The following is a 22,641-nucleotide window of genomic DNA, read 5'->3' on the forward strand; positions in this document are numbered from 1 at the left end:
TATAAGGTTCTCTTTCGTAAGGGTAACCCCTCTAACTAGATACCATAAAAAAATCTTAATTTTCAGTAAAAGATTTAATTTCCACAACTTTTGGTATGAACTAGTAAGACCTTTGTTCATAATAACCTTATACATAGACTAAATTGTGAACCTTCCAGTTTTATGCAAAGGCCATTTAAACACATCACATTGATCATTAAGTTACACCAACGTCACTTTTGCTACTAGATCATACCATTCATGTAACTTTATGCCTATAATGGACATAAAAAAAGAGACACTTATCATTCCTGACTTCAAAACTTCTGCAACGGTTGCACGCCACTATCTAATAACTCGATAAAGGTGTGGGTATAGGATTTGCACGAGTTCAACTCCTACCCAGAAGCCCCCTTTTGTGCTGACACAACAAATACTGGATATACTCTAACTAGTATGTCACGTCTTACCCATATCAGCTTTGTGATTGATATGCTACTTCTTGGGTTGTCGCTCCATGAATAGGTCTTTACTTAGGTTACTTGAGCAAACACTACGAACATCATAGCCATGACAACTATCAGAACCACTTTGCTCAAGGCCTAATGTTCCATGTTGCTACACCATTAACAAATTAACCACCGTTGTTGCATATGTTCATTAGTCAAGATTATGACACTTCCTAGTATCCCCCAAAGTATGGCTAAGCAATCTACTCAATAAAGACACCTAATCATAAACCATCTAGGTTCCAAGGGATGATAAGGAAAAAATCTAGAGAAAACCCTAACATAGGTGACTACCCATCATATTGACATACACTGCATGCAATTTGTAAAACAAAACATTTAAAAACATAGGTTCAAGATGATCAAGGACACTTGCCTTCTCCTTGCTGCTGCACAGTGTATTCTTGCTCCTGATCTTGATGTTCCTCAAATTGATCTGGGGCGTTGTCGACTAATCGCACAATTACCAGCAAAGCATACAAACAAAATACACTAAGAACAAAATACAAAACGAAAAACACAACAAGATAAAACCTATCTAGAAAGATAGAGCTCTGAAAAACGAATCTAATGATGCAAAAATCGCTTAAAACGGGGCTACGACGAAAAAGATATGCTAAAAACAAGATTAGAGCTTATTTTAATTAAGAAAAAGACTTAATTATAATTATCAGAAAGTTTTAGGGACCTTTTTGTAAAAAAAGAGGGACCTATTTGAAATTTTAGAAAAGTTCAGGGACCTAAGTGTAAAAATATAGGGCTCTTTTTGTGATTACAGAAAAGTACATGGTCTTAATTGCAAAATTACCAATTTCCAAGAATATTTGAAATTATTTTTCTATTAGAAAACTTTATTTATTGCGTGGCATACTGACTGGGTGGCACGTGGCTAACACATCAGCAAAATACGCTGAGGTGGCACACACGTGGATAGCTGACTGGGCGCTGGGTTAAAGAGGACACGCGTCGGCTTCTGATTGGGTGCTGAACCAATATGTTTTAGATCTAATCTGGGCCATAGGATCTAGATCTAATGGCGCAAGGCGAATGGTGGCCTGGGAGGAGCGGGGAACGGTGGCGCCGAGGGCTCCGTGGCGGCGGACTCGTTGGAACGGCACTCCGGCGATCTAGGTGCTCCGGCGAGCGGCATAAAAATGGCTAGACACACATGGGGAACGCGATGGAAGTCTTACCGAGGGCGAAAAGAGACCGAAAGGCGGTCGACGACGAAGAAGGGCGGCAGAGCTCACGAGATCTCGTCGGCGGCGAAGCTCCGGTGGCCAAACGACGATGGCGAGCAGCGAAGATGCTTCAATGCGAGCACACGGTTTTGATGGAGGCTTCGGATTGTGGTGAAAAGCTTCAGAGCGGCGCGGCGGCAAGCTTCACCGAGTGGTGATGGCGGCGGTGGCGAGGAGCTTTGGATCTCGGCGGTTTACTCGGAACTCGGCGAAATTAGGTTGGGGGAAAGATCGAGGGGGTCACAACCTTTATATAGGAGGGCTCATGGAGGGCTAGGGCTCAAGGCGGCGGCGGAAATCTAACTCGGACGTGGCTGCACGGCCAAGTCCGGTTCGGGGATGATGAAGCTGACAAACGGGCCCCACTAGTCAGCGACACGGTGCGAAAGCGGGGTTCGACCGGGCTTTTTCTCGGGCGGCGGGCACACACGGTGAACGGGCCGACTCAGGCACGCGGCGCAGCCCAGAGGAGCGGCGGGAGGTTGGGCAGACCAGGCCGGCACGGGAGAGAGTGGGCCGAACAGAGAGGAGACGACCCGAGTTGAGTTTTAATCTTTTTCTTTTTTTTTTCAAATCATTTTCTAAAGCTTTTGAATTCAAACCAAAGAAAACAAATTCAAAACAAAAGCCACAAATGAAAACCAAATAAAACAAAGGAAACCTAAATGCCTAAACAACGTCAATGCACTTAAACAAATATTTCCTATGTCAAAATTAGATTTTCTTTTTATGAAAATAGCATTTTCTCTTTTTGAAATCATTTAAGCTCAAAAAGTAAATTCTAGCAAATTTATAAATTGGCAAAAATTGAAAAATTAGGGTGTTACACTAGGGGGCGTGAAAATCAACAAATACGGTATGCCTGCAATGGACCAAAAACTCGTCAGATACAGAGAAGAACCATTCGTACTTGCAAAAGATGCTATGCAAGTCTTCTATGTAAAAGACCTAGAACCGGCTAAGGAGGAGTGCCACGTGGTTCTTCAATGAAAAAGAAAGATTGCCGGATTAGAGAATATCATCGACCAATATGACTACAATCAATTCGACGCGCTACCTCCTTTAAGAGAGGGCATCGACCTAGGTTTCATGGAAGAGACCGACGAACCTCCTTATGTACGCCGTAATCATAATGAAGGGTGAATCATTAAGTCAGATAAAGTAGCTTTATTTACATATTAATGAAGGACATGAATTACTATGTATTAATAAAAATATCTTTATTATTGATTTACATTAGCTATAGGTATGAGCATATTATTTTTAATTTTTAATGAATTTAAAGTTTATCTATGAAATTAAGGTATAGAGGAAGTTCCAATTATTATTTTTATTTAATTAGCAAGCTTCCATATAGAAATTTAGGTATGAACATATTTATTTTCCATTTATAACAAATTACAATTTTTTATGAAATTAAGGTATATTGCAAACTTTAGATATGAAATTTAGGTATATAGCAAGTTGAAATTAAAATAAATATAAATATTGGGTCTTGTTTATTAATTGGAACTTAAATGAAGTTAATAAAGCTATTCAGTACCAACTCAATCGAATAGAAATGAGTAGCATAGTGGTTTGTTGGTTCAGACTTGGCGGCAGAGGTTGTGGGTTGAAGCTCAGCGCGCGCGCAACACGGACAAATATTGTTTGCTCCCCCTCTCGCAGCAGTGAAGGGGGTTTCACTGCTGGCTCAAGATTTGGGCCAAATGTGAAGGTTTTCACTATCGGTGTAATTCACGTGCCGGCAGTGAAGGTCCAATTTCACTGCTAGCCTAAATATTGAGTTGATAGTGAAGCTTCCTCCCTATAAAAGCTATGCGTGATCTACTGTAGTGCCAACACTTAGAGAAATTTACATCTCGCCAATTTGTCTACCGCCGCGAAGCCCTCCCCGATGCTGCCGTCCTCATCCTTGGTGTCCGTGCCGCCCGACACCTCCATGGAGCACTGCCATCTCTCATAAGCCCTTCTTGACCTAGGAGCGTCGCCCAGCCCTGCCCCACAACACGGTCATCGATCTCCGCTGTGACGCCACCTGTCCAGGCACCGCCATCCTCATCGCCCATTGCCACCCTCGAGCTGTGGGAAGCTGCGCCATGAGCTTCTTCGCGACCTCCCCGACCAAAGCCCACTGTGCCACCCCCTTCGTCCCCCTCATCGGTCGCCCGAGCTTCTTCGTCGACCTCCACGATGACCCGTTGCCACCCAAGCTGACCCCATAGTGAGCTCCGCCATGGTCCAGTGAAGCTCGCTACTCCCTCCCCTTCCCCTCTTTCCAACTATAGTGCGCCACCGCCGAGACCGAGCTCCATCGCTCGCCGCCACCCAGTCAAACCACCGATCCCCTCCCCCTGGGTCAATTTGGACCAAGGTCAAAATCTTGACCCAGTCAAGTGGGTCCAGGACGTATAGATCCAATGATGGGTTAGGCATATTTGAGTACAAAAGGTTTCTAGGGTATTTGAGTTTTGAGAAAATCCAGAAAATGCCTATGTGACTATTTGTTGTATTGATAAATTGGCTGAAATGATGTAAAATGTAATGAAAAATATCTAGAGCTCAGAAAATGTGAAACCTATTTTGTTGGATTTGTATTACTGTTATATACATGTTAAAATTATGTGCATGCATGAAAATTTACTTTTTCCCCTATGATTAAGTGAATGTTTTAAATATTTATAATTCATACTTAAATCTTGAGATGTCCAAAATTGGTGAATGTAATTTTGTTAGTCTTCTTTCATCATGCTCTATATAGGAAAAATACATAACACCCATGAAATACTTGTGGCATGTTAAGTACCTCCCTCATGTAAAATTAATATGGGTGTCATGTATTTTTCACCCATGAAAACTACATGATACCCATGCAAAATACATGACACCCATAAAATGTGAAAAATACCTTTTGGCATGTTAAGTACCTCCCTCATGTGATTTTGAATTGAGCTATTTCATTTAAAATTTGGAATTAAAAACAACAAGCACGTAATTTTGTCAATTAAGTGGGCAAATGAACTCTAATTTATGAAATTCTTTCTCTACTGCATTCACAACCTCATGCACTACATATCTACCAAATTTAATGTCATTTGGATCACATCTCTTGACATTTCATTCATTCTCATTGCAATGCATTTTATCGCTCTTGTTTTTTGCGTACTATTTTTCGCTGCGTAATCTATGTTAAATGCTAGGTTTGAAACTTGTTCTGTAAATTTAAATGCCTAGCTATGTTTAACTCATGTGAGAGCTCTCAAACTTGTTAATTATGAGTTCTCCTCTTTAAATTTCAGATTGGACACTTGAACTTGTAACGTTAACTTTAAATATGCTCGATGATGTTACATATGTGTTGTATTATTTAATTATGTAGTATTAGTTGTAATTATGTAATCACAATATTGTACTCTCTTTTTTGGCAAATGTGTTGTATTATTTAATTATGTAGTACGAGTTGTGTAAAGACACAAACAAATCATGATAATGTATCTTTTTGTTAAATGTGGTCATAATATACTCATTTACAATATTGTATGTGTATGCATTCTATCTATTAACTCCCTCCTAGTTATCTCACTCTTTTGATTGCCTCTCTCCTTCCCTCATCGGCTTTCTCTCTATCTCCCTCCTTCCTCAGCTCTCTTTTTGTAGAATGCTCAATTGCTTATCGTCATCTTGTATGCAGAACACATAGGAAGGGATGACACCACCAACCGCTCGAAGACATCGTATGCAGAACACGCAGGAAGGTGCCTCCCCCGATCCGTCCCAGGTGCCAGAAGGAGATGTGTGGCCATCAAACATTGAAGAAGGTAGCCCGAGCAAATACCTCAACCTGGACCAAACTGATGCCGGTGGAGGCAACGAGGTAATTCATAAGTAGATGCATGCATGTGTTGCATATATGATCGCATAGGTTCTCAATACCTTTTTGTTTATTTGTAGATGCCTGATGCTCTAGAGGGTCACAACAATGAGCAATCACAGGAGAAACATCGTGTCTGAGGTCCCTCAAAGATGCATAGGGGATGATTTGTGATCACGAAGGTCTCACCTGCAGAGGAGCCAACTGCACCAGCGAAAGTTCTGGGGCCATACAAGTTAGTTTGTGGGATAGCTTTTAAAGATCACGTGCCCATCAGCTACAGATTGTGCATTGACAAATGAGGTGATCCGCACATGGTTTCTAATTCTATCAAGGACGGCGCCAGATTTCAAAAAAGGGCCACAACTGGAAGATCATTAGCAAGCCTTTGTGGAGTACAAGTTGTCAGAAGCACATAAGTTGAGTGAGGTGAACAAAGTAAACTTGAAGAAGAACCTTTACCCCTACATAGTCGGCAGTCGTGGGTATATGAGGAAAGAACGGTAGTGACAACAAGAGCTAGATGAACTATGAGAGAGAGGTGTCACACCTAATATGGAGGGCTAGAGTGAACGATCGACGCACTTCCTTCGTGGGAGGAGTACTTCTTACTCGGCTGATGAAAGCTCATTCTTTACAATCTCTAAAGACCAGGAAATGATGCAAACTCTTGCAAAAAGGCTTGTGGATGCCCGCACGTATCTGCACAAGACTCTTTCAGGCCAGATAGGGATAGAGACGAGCTCACCTTGGCCTTGGGAAACAAGGAGTATAGTGGTCACACAAGAAGTGTTGGTGTGATGAGTTGAAAATATGGATTCCTAGGCGCCGTCGACAGTTACAAGAGTCGAAAGAGATCCCAAGAAAAGCAAGATACATAATGAAAGGCAGAATGAGCTGGGATAATGGACATGTTTGAACTTGTCCTACAATGTGAGAGAGAACATACAGACAAAAAAAAAAGACAAGCAGTATATGAAGCCATCATGCTTGAACGGGGTGCCATTGGGAGCGAACAAGAACATCTAGCAACGTCTCATAATGTTGTGTGTTCTAGCTCCGGTGATTGTCGGAGTAGCTGTGCGTCCATGAGAGTTCCAGGAGCTAACTCCATCACTTATCCCGTGGACCACATCACAACATACACACTGTGTGAACTACACATTGGTGCTAAGAACATTACCATTAAGGTAGCTTCCGACGTGGCTTACCCTCGCGGTGCTCATGAACTTTTGCACAGACGTTTGATATCAGAGGGCTACATCATGGTCGAAGTAGATGAGACAGTTAACCATTACTGTCATGTTGAGATGGACTACTTCACAGAGGAGGAGGTGGACACTATAGGAGAGAACGAGCACATATTCATCGCGTGGGAGAAGACATACATAGTGTTTCCACCAGGGACAGCTCCCGAGATCCTCTACTCTCCATGACACCTCGGGCCATCGTTGCCTCGTAGATCTCCCTCACCTCAACCATCTCGTAGAAGAAGTCCACTTCCTCAGCCATTGCCTTGAAGAAGCCAGCACCATCAAGAAGCCAACTATCATCTCGCAAAACACGATCAGGTTCCACAGCATCCAAGAAGATGACATCATCTAAGAAGTCGGTGCCATCTAAGAAGTTGGTGAAACCCAATGATGTCTATTCACTTAATGCTGAGCAAACAAAAATAATTGTGGACGCTAGTGTAGCGGATCATTTCCATCCTCCAACATCGCCACCGAATCCTGTTGTGCCTAAAGATTGCATGAAATTTTTCATGAATATAGCCAAAGTTAAATAAACGAGAGTGGCTTCAAGTAAGCCACCGAATGACTATGAACGTATTAGCAAGAAGCAGACCAAGAGCAAATCAGATCCAATCATTTAGGATGCTCCAAACATTTGGGGATTCCTGGCTACTTCTGGATTATTAGCAGAGCAACTAGCACGACTTGTTGCGGGAGCATAAATCCCAAAGTTGGATGTTAGATGGCCATTTGAGTTGGGCAAACCTTTGGTCAAACTAGATATAGAAAATAACCTTAAAACTCAAATACGCCGATTACATATGTGGTACTTGGAGCAGTCCAGGTAGGGTATAGAGGTGTTTCCTGTAAGATACAGAGATAAACATTTCCTTAACAGTGATGACTCATTTTGGGTGAAATTCGAGTGCCTGTATGAATTGTACCAGGAAGATGCCATCGATATGTCCATAATCAGTGTGTGGACTATGTAAGTGACTTATATATAATTCATATTATATGATTTTGTACCTTAACATTGCATGGCTAACTTCTCTCTTTAGTAGAAGGGAGATCCAACAGACAAGAATTAGATAATAAAGTAGGATTCATAGATCCTAGGCTTGTCAACGAGGAACTTGTACAGACAAATTTAGACTTCACCGAGGACTACTTATTGAAGTGCCTGCTTCACCACCAATATAAGACCTTCATACTCTTATCCTACAAGTTTGAGTATATGTTTGCGTGCCATGGTGTTCTGTTTTTATTGGCAACTCGATTCGAGTACTAACTAGGTATGGAGATGTATTTCTACAGTTTTTATTGGGTTCTCCTTGTCATCCATCCAAACTTGAGCAAGATTATTGTCTTGGACTTACAAAAGAGAGATAGGTCAACTTACCAAGACCTCATTGACATACTGGTAAACTCGATCATTTAATCTTCATGTCGATTGCATCTAAGTTTAACTGGTATTCATATTCACGTACATGGCATACACAAGATAATGCAAAAAGAGTGTTGTCTACTTTCCATACAGGAAGCAATATGATGTAAAGACCAACTTTTTGGTATGCATGGAATATTCATGTCTTTCATTTCCTACTAAATAAAAATGTTCAATTCATTCTACTGACAAATCCTTCCCTCTTGAAGTGTATGAGATAACCACCCGACAATAATCTCTGCAGGTTATATGTTCTTACTTTCATGCACGTATTCAACGGAGATGGAGACGCTGTCATTTTTAATGATGTTGAGGTATGAAATTACATATCGATGCCTTCTTTTCAATTTCTATACGTGTTCAAGCATTAATTATTTCAATTCTTCAAACGCAACACTTCAATCTTCAAACGCAACACTTCAATCAATGCACAAGTGTGATACTCCCTATGGAAATACATGCCATTCAAGAACAGATCATCAGGTTCTTCATAGAACATGTTATCAACCTAAACGGTGAGTTTCATGAACCGATTGTGCTATCGACACGTGAGAGACCTTCAGATGACATCATACCTTCTAGTAGAGTGTATGCGATAAGGAAGAAGTCTACCAGAAGGTTTGATAGCGCATATATGTTCAAATGATACAATATTAAGTATGCCACATTAAGTAGCTTTATTTGCATATTAATGAATGACATGAATTATTATGTATTAATGAATGACATGAATTACTATATATTAATGAATGACATGAATTACTATGTATTAATAAGTGTGCCTTTATTATTGATCTACATTAAATGTGTCTCATTGTATGCATGTATTGAGAGGGGGAGAGAGAGGGAGGAGATATTGAGAGGGAGGGAGAGAGACAGAGAGAGGGAGGGAGGAGAGAGAGGAGAGGCAAAACACTGCTGGCTCAAGGCTTCAGCCTGTAGTGATTCCATAGGCATCACTGCCGACCAAAACCACTAGCTGGCAGTTCACGAGCATCAATACCAGCAGAAGCCTTTAGCCGGCAGTGATAATCCCCTTCATTGCTGGTCCCTGAGCTGGAAGTGGTAGTCAGGGACTATCACTGCCCGTTGCCCACTGCTAGCTCCAAAACTAACAGTGAAGGTGGTTTTGGAGCCGACAGTGAAGCCTATTTCTGTAGTCATGCATATGCATACCCAAAGATCGGGGGGGGGGGGGGGGGGGGGGTTTAGAGGTACAGGACCTCGAGGTGCAAAACATATCACTACTCTGTAAATGGCTCTTTAAACTTCTTATCGAGTCGGGCAAATGGCAAGAGTTGATAACGAATAAATACTTGGTGACAAAGACTTTATCTCAGGCTAGTTGGAAATCGGGAGACTCCCATTTCTAGGTTGGTCTTATTAAAGTAAAGCGTCAATTGTTCTGGTACGACACTTTCGCCATAAAGGATGGATCACAAATTAGATTCTGGGAAGACATGTGGCTAAGAAATGCACCTCTGCGTGACCAATACCCCAATCTGTACAACATAACCCATCACAAAGATAGAACTATAGCCGAGGTGATTCAATATCCCCAGGAGAACCTATCTTTCTGGCATACCCTGGAAGGTGCTCGGTTGATAGCTTTTCATGAGATGGTGGTGATTCTAAATAGTACAAATATCACTAATGAACGAGATGAGTTTCATTAGAATCTGACCCAGAATGGTCAATTCTCGGTGAACTCGTTATATAAAGTGTTGAAAATAGTTGATACGCCACACAAAAATAAACATCTGTGAAGCTAAAAGTACCCTCTAGGATTAGGATATTCCTTTGGTACCTCCGACAAGGGGTTTTACTAATGAAAGACATCCTAAAGAAAAGAAGATGGCAAGGCGGTCAAAAATGTTGCTTTTGTCACAAAGATAAAATAATTAAGTATCTCTTCTTTGAGTGCCAATTTGCTCGTTCCATTTGGCTCATTATCCAGGTAGCTACAAACCTTTACCAATCTCGAAGTGCGGCTCATCTTATGGGAAGCTGGTTACAAAGTCTTAGTAAATGCCTAAAAGCTAATATAGTGGTTGGAGTGGCGGCCTTGTGTTGGTCAATATGGTGTTGTCGGAACGACTTTATTTTTAATAACAAGAAACATTCATCTTCTTTGTAGGTTATTTTTACATGTACATACTGGCTTCGTACCTGGTCCATGCTGCTCGAGCTAGAATCTTGACCGCTAATTTCTACGGTATGCCAGCAACTGGAGTAAGCAGTCAGGTTCTTTGCTAGCCTTGGCTAGGGTTCTAGACTTCACATTCGGAATTAGTAATCTCAGAGGTTGCCTATGGGTTGCTTTGCACCTGCTTCCGTCTTTCAGATTTTTTTTCCCTATTGGTTTTCTCTCTTGTTTTTTTGGTTGTATGCATCTTCGATATGCAGAGGCCAGGAGTGGCTTATATTGGTTGTAATCATCTTGTTATAACAATATGAGTTCATAAAGCTTTCCCTTATCGAAGAAAAAAAAGATCACCCTAATTAGCTAACATTGTTGCGCCGTTTTATAAATTTCTTTTAGACAATCCTTGTGCAATTTGTATATGTGCTTATGTAGTAACTGTAGCTCACTATGAGTACTGAGTACCGACCAGTTTGGCACGTACAGAGGTACTTTCCAGCCCTCACTGCAAGGTAGCAGCTATGTGGACCTGTTTTTTTATTTCATCTTGAATTTATATCATGATAAACCATATGAACCATTGACTTCGAGCCATGGATTGTTTTTTTTTAATTTCTTGACTTTTTAAGTTAATAGGCCTACTGGTACACTATGGCTAGACTAGCTGATGTTGTCATTTTGCTACTAACCAAAGCATCATTTCCTGTTTGTTTTCATTTTCCGAAATAGTTTTGCTGGTATTTTGGTAAAATGCTTGGCCTATTAATTATTCCGTTCTTTTGATTCATAAGTTGTTCGCCATTTTGTTACATTATCTTCCTGTGTTTATCGGTTACCTTTTCTTATTGTATTTCTTCTTTTGACCCTAAAAAGTTCTAAGTACCCAGTTAACAGTACCTGAGAGAGGGACCTAACAAGATTGCTCTATCAAGAAATGACTCGTACTTTCTGTTTGGGTATCAGAATTGCCAAGAGGAGATCTCTAGAACAGATGTGAATTTCTTTTGTATATATTGTTTTAAAATCGTCATCACTTTTCCATTGTTAAGAACAATACCCCAAGAACACATATTTTACAGAGCAAGTATATATATTTGAATCAGCCGTGGTTCATGCAGGATCAACATGCTGATAAATCACTACATTGCAACATCATCAAGCTCGTATTTACATAATTACATTAATATTAGAACTATGTACTAATATTATACTCTGGTATGCTCGTGTTGTCTCAACTTCTGTAGTGTAAACCTGTCGCTTATGCCATGGTATGTTCTTGCTGTTTGGAACCCTTAAACTTGATTATGACTCTAATATGACCATGTTGTTTCAACTTCTGTAATATGAATCTGTTGGTTCTGGTTATGGTTTGCACTCTACAATTTTCATATCATCTTGCTTCATTGGCTATAGCACAGGCCTGCGAATCATAAATATTTTCAGATCATCCTACTCTGATATCACCATGTTGTTTCAACCTCTGTGCCATAAAGCTATTTCTTATCGTTATGATATGTACTTGCTGTTTTGGGACTTCTCAAATACTTGCCCATAATTTCAACAACCGAGGGTCAACGGGCACGCCGATTTTCTACGTACTCATCATATAGACATGATCAACCGCGCGTTTAGTTTCTAACTGCCCTGCCGTTCGAGCCACACCTAACCCAGAAATAAATCGGTGACGAGAATTAGCAAAAAATTATCCAATGCGATGAACTGCAGGTAAATCGAAAGGGAAGAGCCGAAGATCGGTAGATCGAAAAAGCTGTCACTAGTCTTGCTTGCTGGGCTCGATCAGTTCGACTGCGTGCACACTACTACAAAAGCTATTTTTTGAGACACCTAGATTTCATTTTTATAGGCGGTTCATAGGACCAACCGCCTGAGAAAGTGGCTGCATCCCCGTGCGGCTGAGGATCACCTGTGAAAACTAATTTCCACAGGCGGTTCCTTACGTGAACCGCCTGTGGAAATAGCTCCATTTTCCCAAACGGTTCACATAAGGAACCGCCTGCGGAAATCCTCCATTTCCACAGACGGTTCCTTATATGAACTACCTGGGAAAATGGACTTCATTTTCACAGACGGTTCATATAAGGAACCGTATGTGAAAATAGACCATTTTCATAGGTGTTTCCTTATATGAACCGCCTGTGGAAATAGAGCTATTTCCACAGACGGTTCACATAAGGAACTGTCGGTGTATCAGGAACCGGGGGTCCTCGAATCCCAAGGCCAGGCCAGCCATCCGCCACATGGCGCCATCCCGCGGAGTCTCTCCCGCAAGATGAGAAAAGATCAAGTCCCGAAAGAAGGCGCTCGGGGCTGCAGTCCGTGGCCCCCGAGTACCCCAGTTCCCTGATGACCCACGAAATCTAAGTACCGGGAAGAAAGTGCTCGGGAAGATGTACGGTGACCCCCCACGACCAGGAGAGCTAAGCACCGGAAGAAGCGTGCCCGGGGCCGCCGGCGGTGGCCCCTGGGCACCCAAGTATCATGAGGACTCACCGAAGGAAGTTCCGAGAGAGAGTCCCCGAGCACTCGGTTCCCCGAGGATCCGTACAAGTGTGCCCGGGAGAGAGTGCTCGCGGAGGTGAACAGTACCCCCGAGCACTCGGCTCCCCGAGGACAAGAAATGGCATTCTCGGGAGAGGGTGCTCGGGAAGATGAATAGTACCCCCGAGCACTCGGTACCCCAACGACCCAGAAAGCCCCCTGGTGGAGGCCCCCGAAGGGCCCACCGATGAGGTGTCCACCAGTCAAAGGTCCGAGGCCGCATTTAAAGAGTGTGTGTGGCCTGTCACCTCCAATTGCTCTCGCCGCGCTCAGCGTCAGTTCCTGCCACGTTCTGGCAGAGAGGCGTAGGGTTATTAATTGCACGGGTCCCGTCCCGTGCCATCCGGCCCGTCTCAGGATAACGTCGTGAGGGCCGAGGCGTTCCGTCTGCCGCGCTGCTGTGGCAGGGGAACAAGACAGGGCGGGCACGCCGGGCCGCTCTGCGGCTGCTCGGTGGGCCCTCTCCACGGCGCCCGTTACCAGGCCATTTATGGTGACGGATGATCGGGCGTGTGCCGTATTTTCCACCCCCGGTCACTTCGCCTAGAGAAAATGATGACGCCCTTTCCATTTATGGTGTCTCGGAACTCATGCCCCCTCCCTCCCGTTCGGGGCACGTTGCTGCCAGCGGGTATTTAAAGCAGCCGGCAGCACAGAAGGAAACATCTGGAATAGATCCTTAAGCATAGACAAGAACACAGCACAAGAGAAACGCGGCCGAGAAGTGAGCAGCACGAGACAGGCCGAAGAACAGAAAGCCCCAGGCTCTAGGATAGACCAACATTCTTGTAACTAGCAACATCCTTGAGGAACTTCATCAAGGCATTTATAGTATCCATACAGGAGTAGGGTGTTACGCCCCCGTGCGGCCCGAACCTGTCTAAATTCCGGTGCATTTACTTCTTTTTGCACTAGGTCATTCCACCACCACCGGCAGTTGCATTCATTCCTATTTATTTCTCCGATGAACATACTCAGGATCATCCCCCGGCCGAATCTCTAAAAAGGGGTCTCTCGGGATCCCTGCGACTGGAGTTAATCCTCCGACAGGAACCGTTTGTGAAAATTTGTTTTCACAAGCGGTTTCTTATGTCAACCGCCTATGAAAATAGCTCCATAAATAATGCATCATCTCGGGGAGCATTTAGACAGACTCTGTTGTTGTCTGAACAGTAGAGCAGCTCAAGTGGTGGCGGATTTGGAAAATAGGGGAGGAAGGTTTTGTTTTTGAATTTCTTGGAGGAGCCAAATAAGGTATGTGTATCCCATCTCTAACTTGTATTTTTTTAGGTTTAGATTTAGATTTAAGGCTAAATTAGGGTTTAAATGCGATCTAGAGATGCTCATGGTTCTTGCCATTTAGATCATCAAATTAGCTCAAATTTGTTGCAATATTGATTTAATTGTGTAGATTCACATGATTTCTAGCATTATATTTTAAAAATATAGCTATAATTTGATGTTTTTTAGTCTTAGGAGGTTTCATCATAAATGAGAATTTTTTTTCTCTAGATCTAGATCTAGATCTCTATGGAGAAGGGAGAGGGGAGAGAGATTAATGAATTCATATTATTTTGAGCTATAAATTTACGTGCGCACGTGTTTGGCACGATGGCAGGCTAATCAAACTAAAGGAGGAGCAGAATGCAGACATACATCGATAAGCCGGAAACACGGGGCCAAGCCTACGCACGTCGTCGTGTTCTAGGGTTGCTCCGCAGCTGTTATATAGGGCGCCGACACGACACATATACTGGTATCCTCTCGGCCGTACGCGGCCTCATCAACGGGAGACCTGGCTTTTTCAAAGGTTGCCCTGCTGTCACTCATTTCACTTCAGCAAACTTGAGTTAAAAAAAAAATCTAGCTGCTAGCCTACTGGCTGTTAATTGCTTCCTCTTACATGTATACCCAGGTTTCAACTCAAATATACACGAAGAAAACCGAGCAGTGTTACTGCTAAGTGCTAACTCAAGGACACTTTATGTAATTGCCATGCATGCGTTCTGCAGGCCAGCTGGGAAGAAAGGAATGCACCGTGAAGAAATCGATAGACCGAGGCTGCGACTGCGACTACGAGAGTGAACTGCAGTACAGTACTTTGGCGGCAACACCCAGTCAAATCAAGAAATACTACTCCTACTCATGTTGTAAACCTGTTGAAGTAGTAACAGGCTAGGAGCTAGTAGCTTGTAGCTAGGAGTGCTTCATAGTAACGTGCATGCAGTGTATACGTGCGTGCGTGCGCAAGCAGATGACTGGACTGCTACCACACATAAATTAAACTAGGGTGATGTTCTCGGTGCCACAATTAATTATTGTAGTCAATTTTGACATAAGAAAGCAGACAAATGCTCAAATTTTCGAAGGGAAACACCCCAATCTTGGTCAATGGAAGATGGTTTTTAAAAATTAAGTTTACTGAAGGGTTTCAGGATGACAGAAGCTAACAAGACCTTGTTTTATCAATGGCTAAACTCTAACATATAGTTATGGATCTGTACATTCCCTCTTTGCTTGCTTGTACATAAATTTCCTTTCATGGTTAATATAATGCCATTGGTTGGTACAACGCCCAATTGAGAGGCTGTCCCCCTAGGTTCAAACTCTGTTGCTCGTAAGTCATGTGAGTACCTCCTTAAGAACTAGTTTCAGTGAGTTTTCTGACTAGAGTTCGGTACTCTCCTACTTCCAGATGAAGCTAGGGAGATATATGGTCGAGTTTTTTTGTTTAATATAATACTGTATGGATTTCCCTTACAATTTTCCATAAAAATTATAATTAATGGCTGATTTCTCCACTTAAGGGTGAACGGAGGATTCTGATAGGATTTTTAGTTTTTGGTTCTTAAGGTTTTCTTTTTCTATGAGGCCCTTGGAAAACAAACATCAGGTCAGACCTATTGCAAAATATCCTATGTGTGTGTTTCCAAAGAGCTTCTCATCTGCTTCCTATATCTTAGCTTTAACCGTTTTTCATTAGTACCATGAGATTCAAGAAACTCAAAACGATACCTTTTGGGCGTGATATTCTATATGTGAATGCTGATGTATCTGCTCTTTGACTAAAGGTTAATTTGCTTCAAGGTCAATGTGATACATGCTCAGTCCAAAAGCATATATATGTAGATATCATTCCTTTTTACATGAATTAATGATGACGTGCATCATTAATTACATGTATCCTTTTTCTAAATGATGAGCTATAGTCAAGGTTCATTGAGCAGAATAACTTCAGGAAATATGCATGAGATAGTATTATTTTCTACTTTACAATGGATACTACAATTAGAACAAGAGGTAAAAGCAATAACTAATGGAAACCAGACAATTCCAAATTAAATGATTCCACACATCTAATTTTATCTGGCTAGCTACTTGCATGATTATGAACTAGAGAGGCTCAGACACTCATTTGATGTTAAATCCTTCAATCTCTAACTAAACAAATTTGTTTCATGAGCACTGGAAATCAGTAAATATTTCATTTTAGGTGGAGTATATTCGGTAGTTAATTGAGGTTGGTCACGCAGTTTGTAATGATTCATGTATGGGACTTTCTGCATCAATTACATGTATAAAAATTCTGTAGGAAAATTAAGACGAGAATTTATATAGCCTGAAGGTAGACCCAACTATTAAGAGAAGCATTACCATTCTGTCAGATTCTTGGTAAACTAATCAGAGAAACTACATGTGTATTTTTCGTTCATAGGATGGTAATTGTTAACATAATCCAATGGGGAGATTGGACAAATATTGATTGTTTTTTCTCCTGAAAGGACCGAGATTATTATTCCTTGGGTCATATATGTATGCAGCTTCTAGATGACTAGCTAGATAAGCTTAATTGTCATCAATTGCACATCCCACCTGTATGAATGTTGTTTTCTCTCAGTCATAAGAGAGAATGGAAGTGACCACTAATTTCTATTATATATATATATATATATATATATATATATATATATATATATATAACAGAATTATATATGACATATAAAAGCATTTATGTTTTGGGATAGATATACACAAATCATTTTCATATGTTCATTCTCAATACTATATATGTATCAGAAGGCAAGTATAAAAGACTGGACTAAATACATCCCAAAGAGCATTTTTTACTTGGTAACTGCAATATTTGTAGGTACATATCATATACTGATAATTTATTTGTAAGATAGGCAAAGTGAAAAATAATTTTTCCTTTTCGATATTTGGCTAATCTCGCTCTCTCTCTCTCTCTCTCTCTCTCACACACACACACACACACACACATACACACAGATACATACATATATATATATATGGAATCAGTTTCGTAAAAGATGTATAATATTGAAAGGTCAATATTTTGGTTAAATTACATGTATCAATTTGTTGGTTCATCGCAAAGAGTAATATATATAACAATTATTATAAACTTAACTATTGAGAGGCGCCATGTACAGCTAGCAGCCTAGCACTGTGTCTTCTCCCAGACACATGTAGATGGTGTATTTACTTAAAAATGTTATATAGTGATAAAGAACCATTTCTATACCAACTGACGAACACTAGCATTTTTACATGACCTTAACTCAAAAATCAGAGCAACTCCAAAATAAAATGTTTGTCCAGAAGAAAAATTAAACAAAAGCAGTTATTACAAGATCGAGGGTTAGATTGTTGTTCTTTGAATTTTAAACTAGTACTTAAAGAGGCGTTTATGCTAAATATATTGCAACATGAAGTCAAATCTTTCTAAACAACCAATAAGCCAGCTGTACTTTAATTGTTGAACTTATGTTTCTTTTACATCTCAAGTTCTAGCAGTAGTTAAATCAGAGAAGTAGTTACTGGCTGCATTATTGTTACCGGTCTTTTAATTGTCCCCTGACCAGTGTTGGCATATAAGAATTTCTTTGGTGCTACAGTATTTTGCTTGTGCTTCGATGTACTCCTGATTGCCATTTGAACCGAAAAATTATCTGGTTGCACCCATGAAGTCAAATTCAACAAGATCAGGTTCATAAAAAGTATATAACTATTTTTTTCGAATTATATAACGATCGAAATTCTAAATTCCAACTTCTTTTTTTCTTGTCCATTAATAAATATGTGTTTTTTCAATCTTATTTTGCCCTGTTTTAGATGCTCAACACACCATCCAAAGAAAATGGGCCCTGCAAATGGTTGCAGCTGGAAAGACATATGAGATGAACATATTTGTAGTCAATTTTGTCACTAATATGTATACTATCATCTGGTAAAAGAGAAGAAATGAGACTTGTACTGATTGCGCAACCAAGATCAGAAAAAAAAAATCAACCTAAATAAGGAAAAAATAATTTACATCAAGTTTCCTAATATTCGTATGTTTGGTATAATAAATGACATCTTCTGAAGTTGCCTACATCAAGTTATAATTTGAAACCGTCGCAAAAAAAATTACAAGTTGAAAGACCTTCGGATAAATCTTGGATATAATTTAAACCAGTTTCTATGCGTGAACAAGCAGTCCTTCTTTCCCTAGCTAGGATATGACCTTCATAGAAAAACCTAAAGGAGTGTTCAAGTTAAATTAAGACGTGGATCAAAGCCAGATCACACATACATCTAGTAAGATATATCAAAGTACGAGAACAGCATTATCTGACATAATATTTGCCAATAGTACTAGCTTAAATTAGTACACATGATACTATAACTAAAGATAGTGAAGTGCTCGACGGATCAAGAGTTCAAGACCTAATCAAGCTTAGCTTCTAGAGCTCTAGCAGCTACTAGTACGTAGAAGCCATGCAAAGTGGTACTAATATTGCATACCGTCCAGGAAATCACCGTCTTCTTCGTACTCACCGTCGTCGTCACCTTCTCCGTTGTTGCTCATCATCTCGCCGAGGTCGTAGTAGTATTCCCCAAGCACCGGCCCGGCTGACACGAGGCGGTCCAGCTCGCAGCCGTGTTCCATGAACACCGATCCACCATTTCTGGTTCCCACCTTCTCCACAACCCCTCCCCCCTTCCCTGATCCAGCAGCCGCCATTGACGTAGGGGAGGACAAGGCCGCGTCGCTGCCGCCGACGTTTCGCTGAGAGGACTCGGTGAGCCGGTCGATGGCCGGCTTGGACTGGGTGAGCAGCCAGTCCACCGTCTTGCTGGCCTTGTCGAAGCCGAGCCGGTCCTGCAGCGCGAAGAAGTCGCGGGCGACGTCGAGGGAAAGCCGCATCCGCCGGTCGCGGACGCCCTGCGCCGTCCGGATCTTGCTGTGCCTGTCCGTCCGGAACGGCCGCTTCCGAGCCCTGGCGTGGCCTTGGCCGGGGCCGGCGGCGGCCACGCATTTTCTTCCGCCCGGCGGCTGCGCCACTACGGCCTCCCGCTCTGGACCCGCCCGCGGCGGCCTGAGCACCGCCTCCAGCGTCTCGGAGTTGAACTGGCCGTGGCCGGGGAAGAAGTGGTTGTAGTGCTGATCCAGATGCGCGGCCTCCGGCGCCATGGGAAAGCTGGTAGGGTTCAGGTGTGGGGGTTCTTGGGACTGGGAGACGCAGAAATGGTGAGGGTTAGGGTAAGGTAACATTTGTGCACTACTGGTATACAAGCTTCCTAGCGAGAGATGAGATCTAGCTCTCGTTCGATCTAGTGGTACTTTCACTGCTACTTCTTGATCTCCAGCTTCCTCTTCTTCCTCTCTTCACTTGAGACTTCAATGGAAGTGACTGAGAAGATCTTCAGATCAAGAGAGTGTCCATCCCCACTGGTGTGTGCATCAAGACTTAAAAATGATAGAAAAGGCTAGAGAAAGAAGGGGAAAAAGTTGGAGATGATGAAAGGGGTGTGTGTGGCTGTGTGCACAGGAAGCAGAAAGATGGAAGTGTCAAGTGAGTGAGAAGTGAAAGTGTTGCTAGGACATATTGTGTGTCTTATGTCTGTTGGTTCGTCTGTTTGTTTATGCCAGTGACTTTGCAGGAGAGGGTGAGGGCTTAACTTGAGCCACACATCATTCAGAGCAATGGCGTCGCTGACGATCTGCTACTGTTGCGTCACTGCAGAAGCTTGGGCTAACAAGTAATACTACTACGATCGAGCCCTAGGTAGGTAGCTGCTAGCTGTGTGGCGTTGGTGTGCGCGGTATGGCACGGAGGAGTTAGGAAGGGAATGATGGAGGCATTATTGTGGTCGATCGATGATGGAGTTAGGGTAGGGCGGCTACAGAGGTGCACTGTAGGGACACGTGGTTATGCCAGGCTTGGAAACACATACATATATATCTGGCTGGTCTCTGCAGCGCAGTGCAGTACGTATGGTGCGTGCATGCTACGATTTTTCTACCACTTATCACGTACGGAAAAAAATCCAAAATTAGATAATATATGTAACTGTATTTATCGAAATAGATAATATATCATCGTATTTATAATTTTAGTGTTCGTACTCAGCATTTTATTTACCGAAAATTGATTTTCGGTACACCGTACCCTGAAAATACCATATTCGGCACATGCCTGAAAATGCCATATTCGGCACACGGTGTGCCGAATATGGCACTGTAACCCATTTTCGGCACACGGTGTGCCGAAAATAGGCTACAACACATAAACAGTGTCGTGCATGAACAGTAGCATCAGCACGTTTGAATTTCACTTTACCTCTTCTTCAAAACGGTGGTCTTCTATTAATCCAAAAAATTTAAATTTTTTTTACGTGTTCCATAATCCATATGCAACCCATTTTAATTGGATTCACCGAAAAACCTTTGTATATTTTAAACTATAATTCTCAAAAAAGGCTGCATATAAATGTAGCATTACAAAGGAACTCACTTTTTCATCATATAACCTAGGGCTGCGAATAATTTTAGAAATTATTCCATAACATAAGAAGAATATTAGTGATTTTTTCTAGATTTTTGAAAATTTATTTGAGACACTAACAATTGTTACAAGTTATAAAAGTAGCCTTTTTTGGAGAATTTTAGTTTAAAATATACAAAGGATTTTTCGGTTAATTAAATTAAAATGGGTTGCACATTGATTTTCAGTAAATGAAGTGCCGAATACGAACGCTAAAATTATAAATACGATAATATATTATCTTTTCGGTAAATATGGTCACGTATATTGTCTAATTTTGGATTTTTGCCATCATGTACATGTCAACTCAACTTCTCTACTATGTACTAATATGTGGTACTACTTCATATCTTACGGCTATGTTTGGTTAATTGGGTGCTAAAAGGTGGGATGATGATCTGGTTGAAGGTCTTTTTAATCCCTCCTAATTCTATTTGAGAGGATACAAATTAAGGACACACAAACCCCTCACGGTTTATCCACTCTACAGTATAAACACGCACATATGTATGTGCACCCACACGCCACAGACTTTAAACTACACGGAATGCGAGCACACTTGTTCTAGTTAAACATGTGCGTACCCTGATTAGAAAAAGACAAATAAGTGGTTCGGTGAATGTGAGGGTGTTTCCTCCCAGGTCCCACCCCGCGGGTTAGTCCTCTCTGACTTTGGAACCCTACCTCAACCATAAAATCATAGGGAGTGTTTATTTATCTACTGATAGATTTATTAAAAAATCTATTAAATTATGGACCATTGGATCTAAATCAGATGTACATGATTAATCTCATCTTCATATATAAGATTCCTAACCCTAATCCCTACTCATTCCACTCCACCCCACCTGCCCAACTCCCGCAGCCGCTGCTCCACACGCCGCCGCCCTCCGCCTCGTCATCACCGTCTCCGACGTCGGTGCACCCTGCCCTCCTCTGTCGCCCCTCCCTCCTCTGCCACCCCTCTTCCTCCTCCGCCCCGGCGCCCCTCCTCCTCGTGCTCCCTGCTGCCACCGCCTCCCCGCACGGATCTGGTGGCGCCACCGTCACCGGATCCGCCGCCCTCGACCGTCGCCATCACTAACCAATCCAACCTCGACGCCCCTGCCACCATCACCGGCCTAACCGGTGATCCTGCGCCACCCGTGGTGGGCAGTGCTCCCGCCGTCTTACTGTCCTACCCACAGCCAGCCACCACCGTCAGGCCGACGGCGTCCCCCAGAGCTCCCTCCCTCTACAGCTGGCAGCCCTCAAAATCCTAAAAAACTGAAACTCTAACCCTAACCCTAACCTCATCGTCACCGAAGAAGGGGACGTCACTGGAGGAGCTCGCCGGAGGAGATGGTTGCATGAATCTCCAAGTTCATCCTACGGTATGAAATTCAACATATTTCTTCCCCTTTTTCCGTTGATAGATAAATAACAGTGTTCAAATCCTAAATGGAATTTTTCTAGATGAAATCTTTTTCCTATTTATCTACAAGTAGTGTATATAAGCTAGAAAAATAAGTGCACTTATTGTAGTCTAGTGGTAGAGTACGAAGTACGTTGTGGTAAAAAGTTTCATATGCAGTTTTCATAAAAGTCTGAGTACATCTAAAATATGATATAGTCTATTATATATACAAATGAAAATGAGAATACATGGTCAAAAGTTATCTAAGAAAATGAAAATATGCTTGAAATTTTCATAGAGAAAAGCATACCATTCCCAATTTGGTGGACCCTAATTTGGATATACACTACCAGAATTGTCGATTTCCTCGTGTGCTAAATACGTTCCCCTGTGTTTTTCGGTCTGCACACGGGGCAATCCAAGCTC

General features: G+C 42.0%; 1 protein-coding gene across 1 annotated transcript; it reads right to left on the reverse strand.

Moving 5' to 3' along the window:
- Positions 1-18,781: 18,781 nt before the first annotated feature.
- Positions 18,782-19,840, reverse strand: LOC133902324 (transcription factor TB1-like). Its single transcript, XM_062343920.1, has one exon. The coding sequence runs from the start codon at positions 19,544-19,546 to the stop codon at positions 18,782-18,784; it is 765 nt and encodes a 254-aa protein (XP_062199904.1). The 5' UTR covers positions 19,547-19,840.
- Positions 19,841-22,641: the final 2,801 nt, after the last annotated feature.

Source organism: Phragmites australis, chromosome 20 (assembly GCF_958298935.1).
Source record: "Phragmites australis chromosome 20, lpPhrAust1.1, whole genome shotgun sequence".
NCBI lineage: Eukaryota > Viridiplantae > Streptophyta > Magnoliopsida > Poales > Poaceae > Phragmites > Phragmites australis.

Bases quoted from the DNA above. Each gene is read 5' to 3' on its own strand.
- LOC133902324 (XM_062343920.1), bottom strand. From the start codon at position 19,546: ATGTTACCTTACCCTAACCCTCACCATTTCTGCGTCTCCCAGTCCCAA.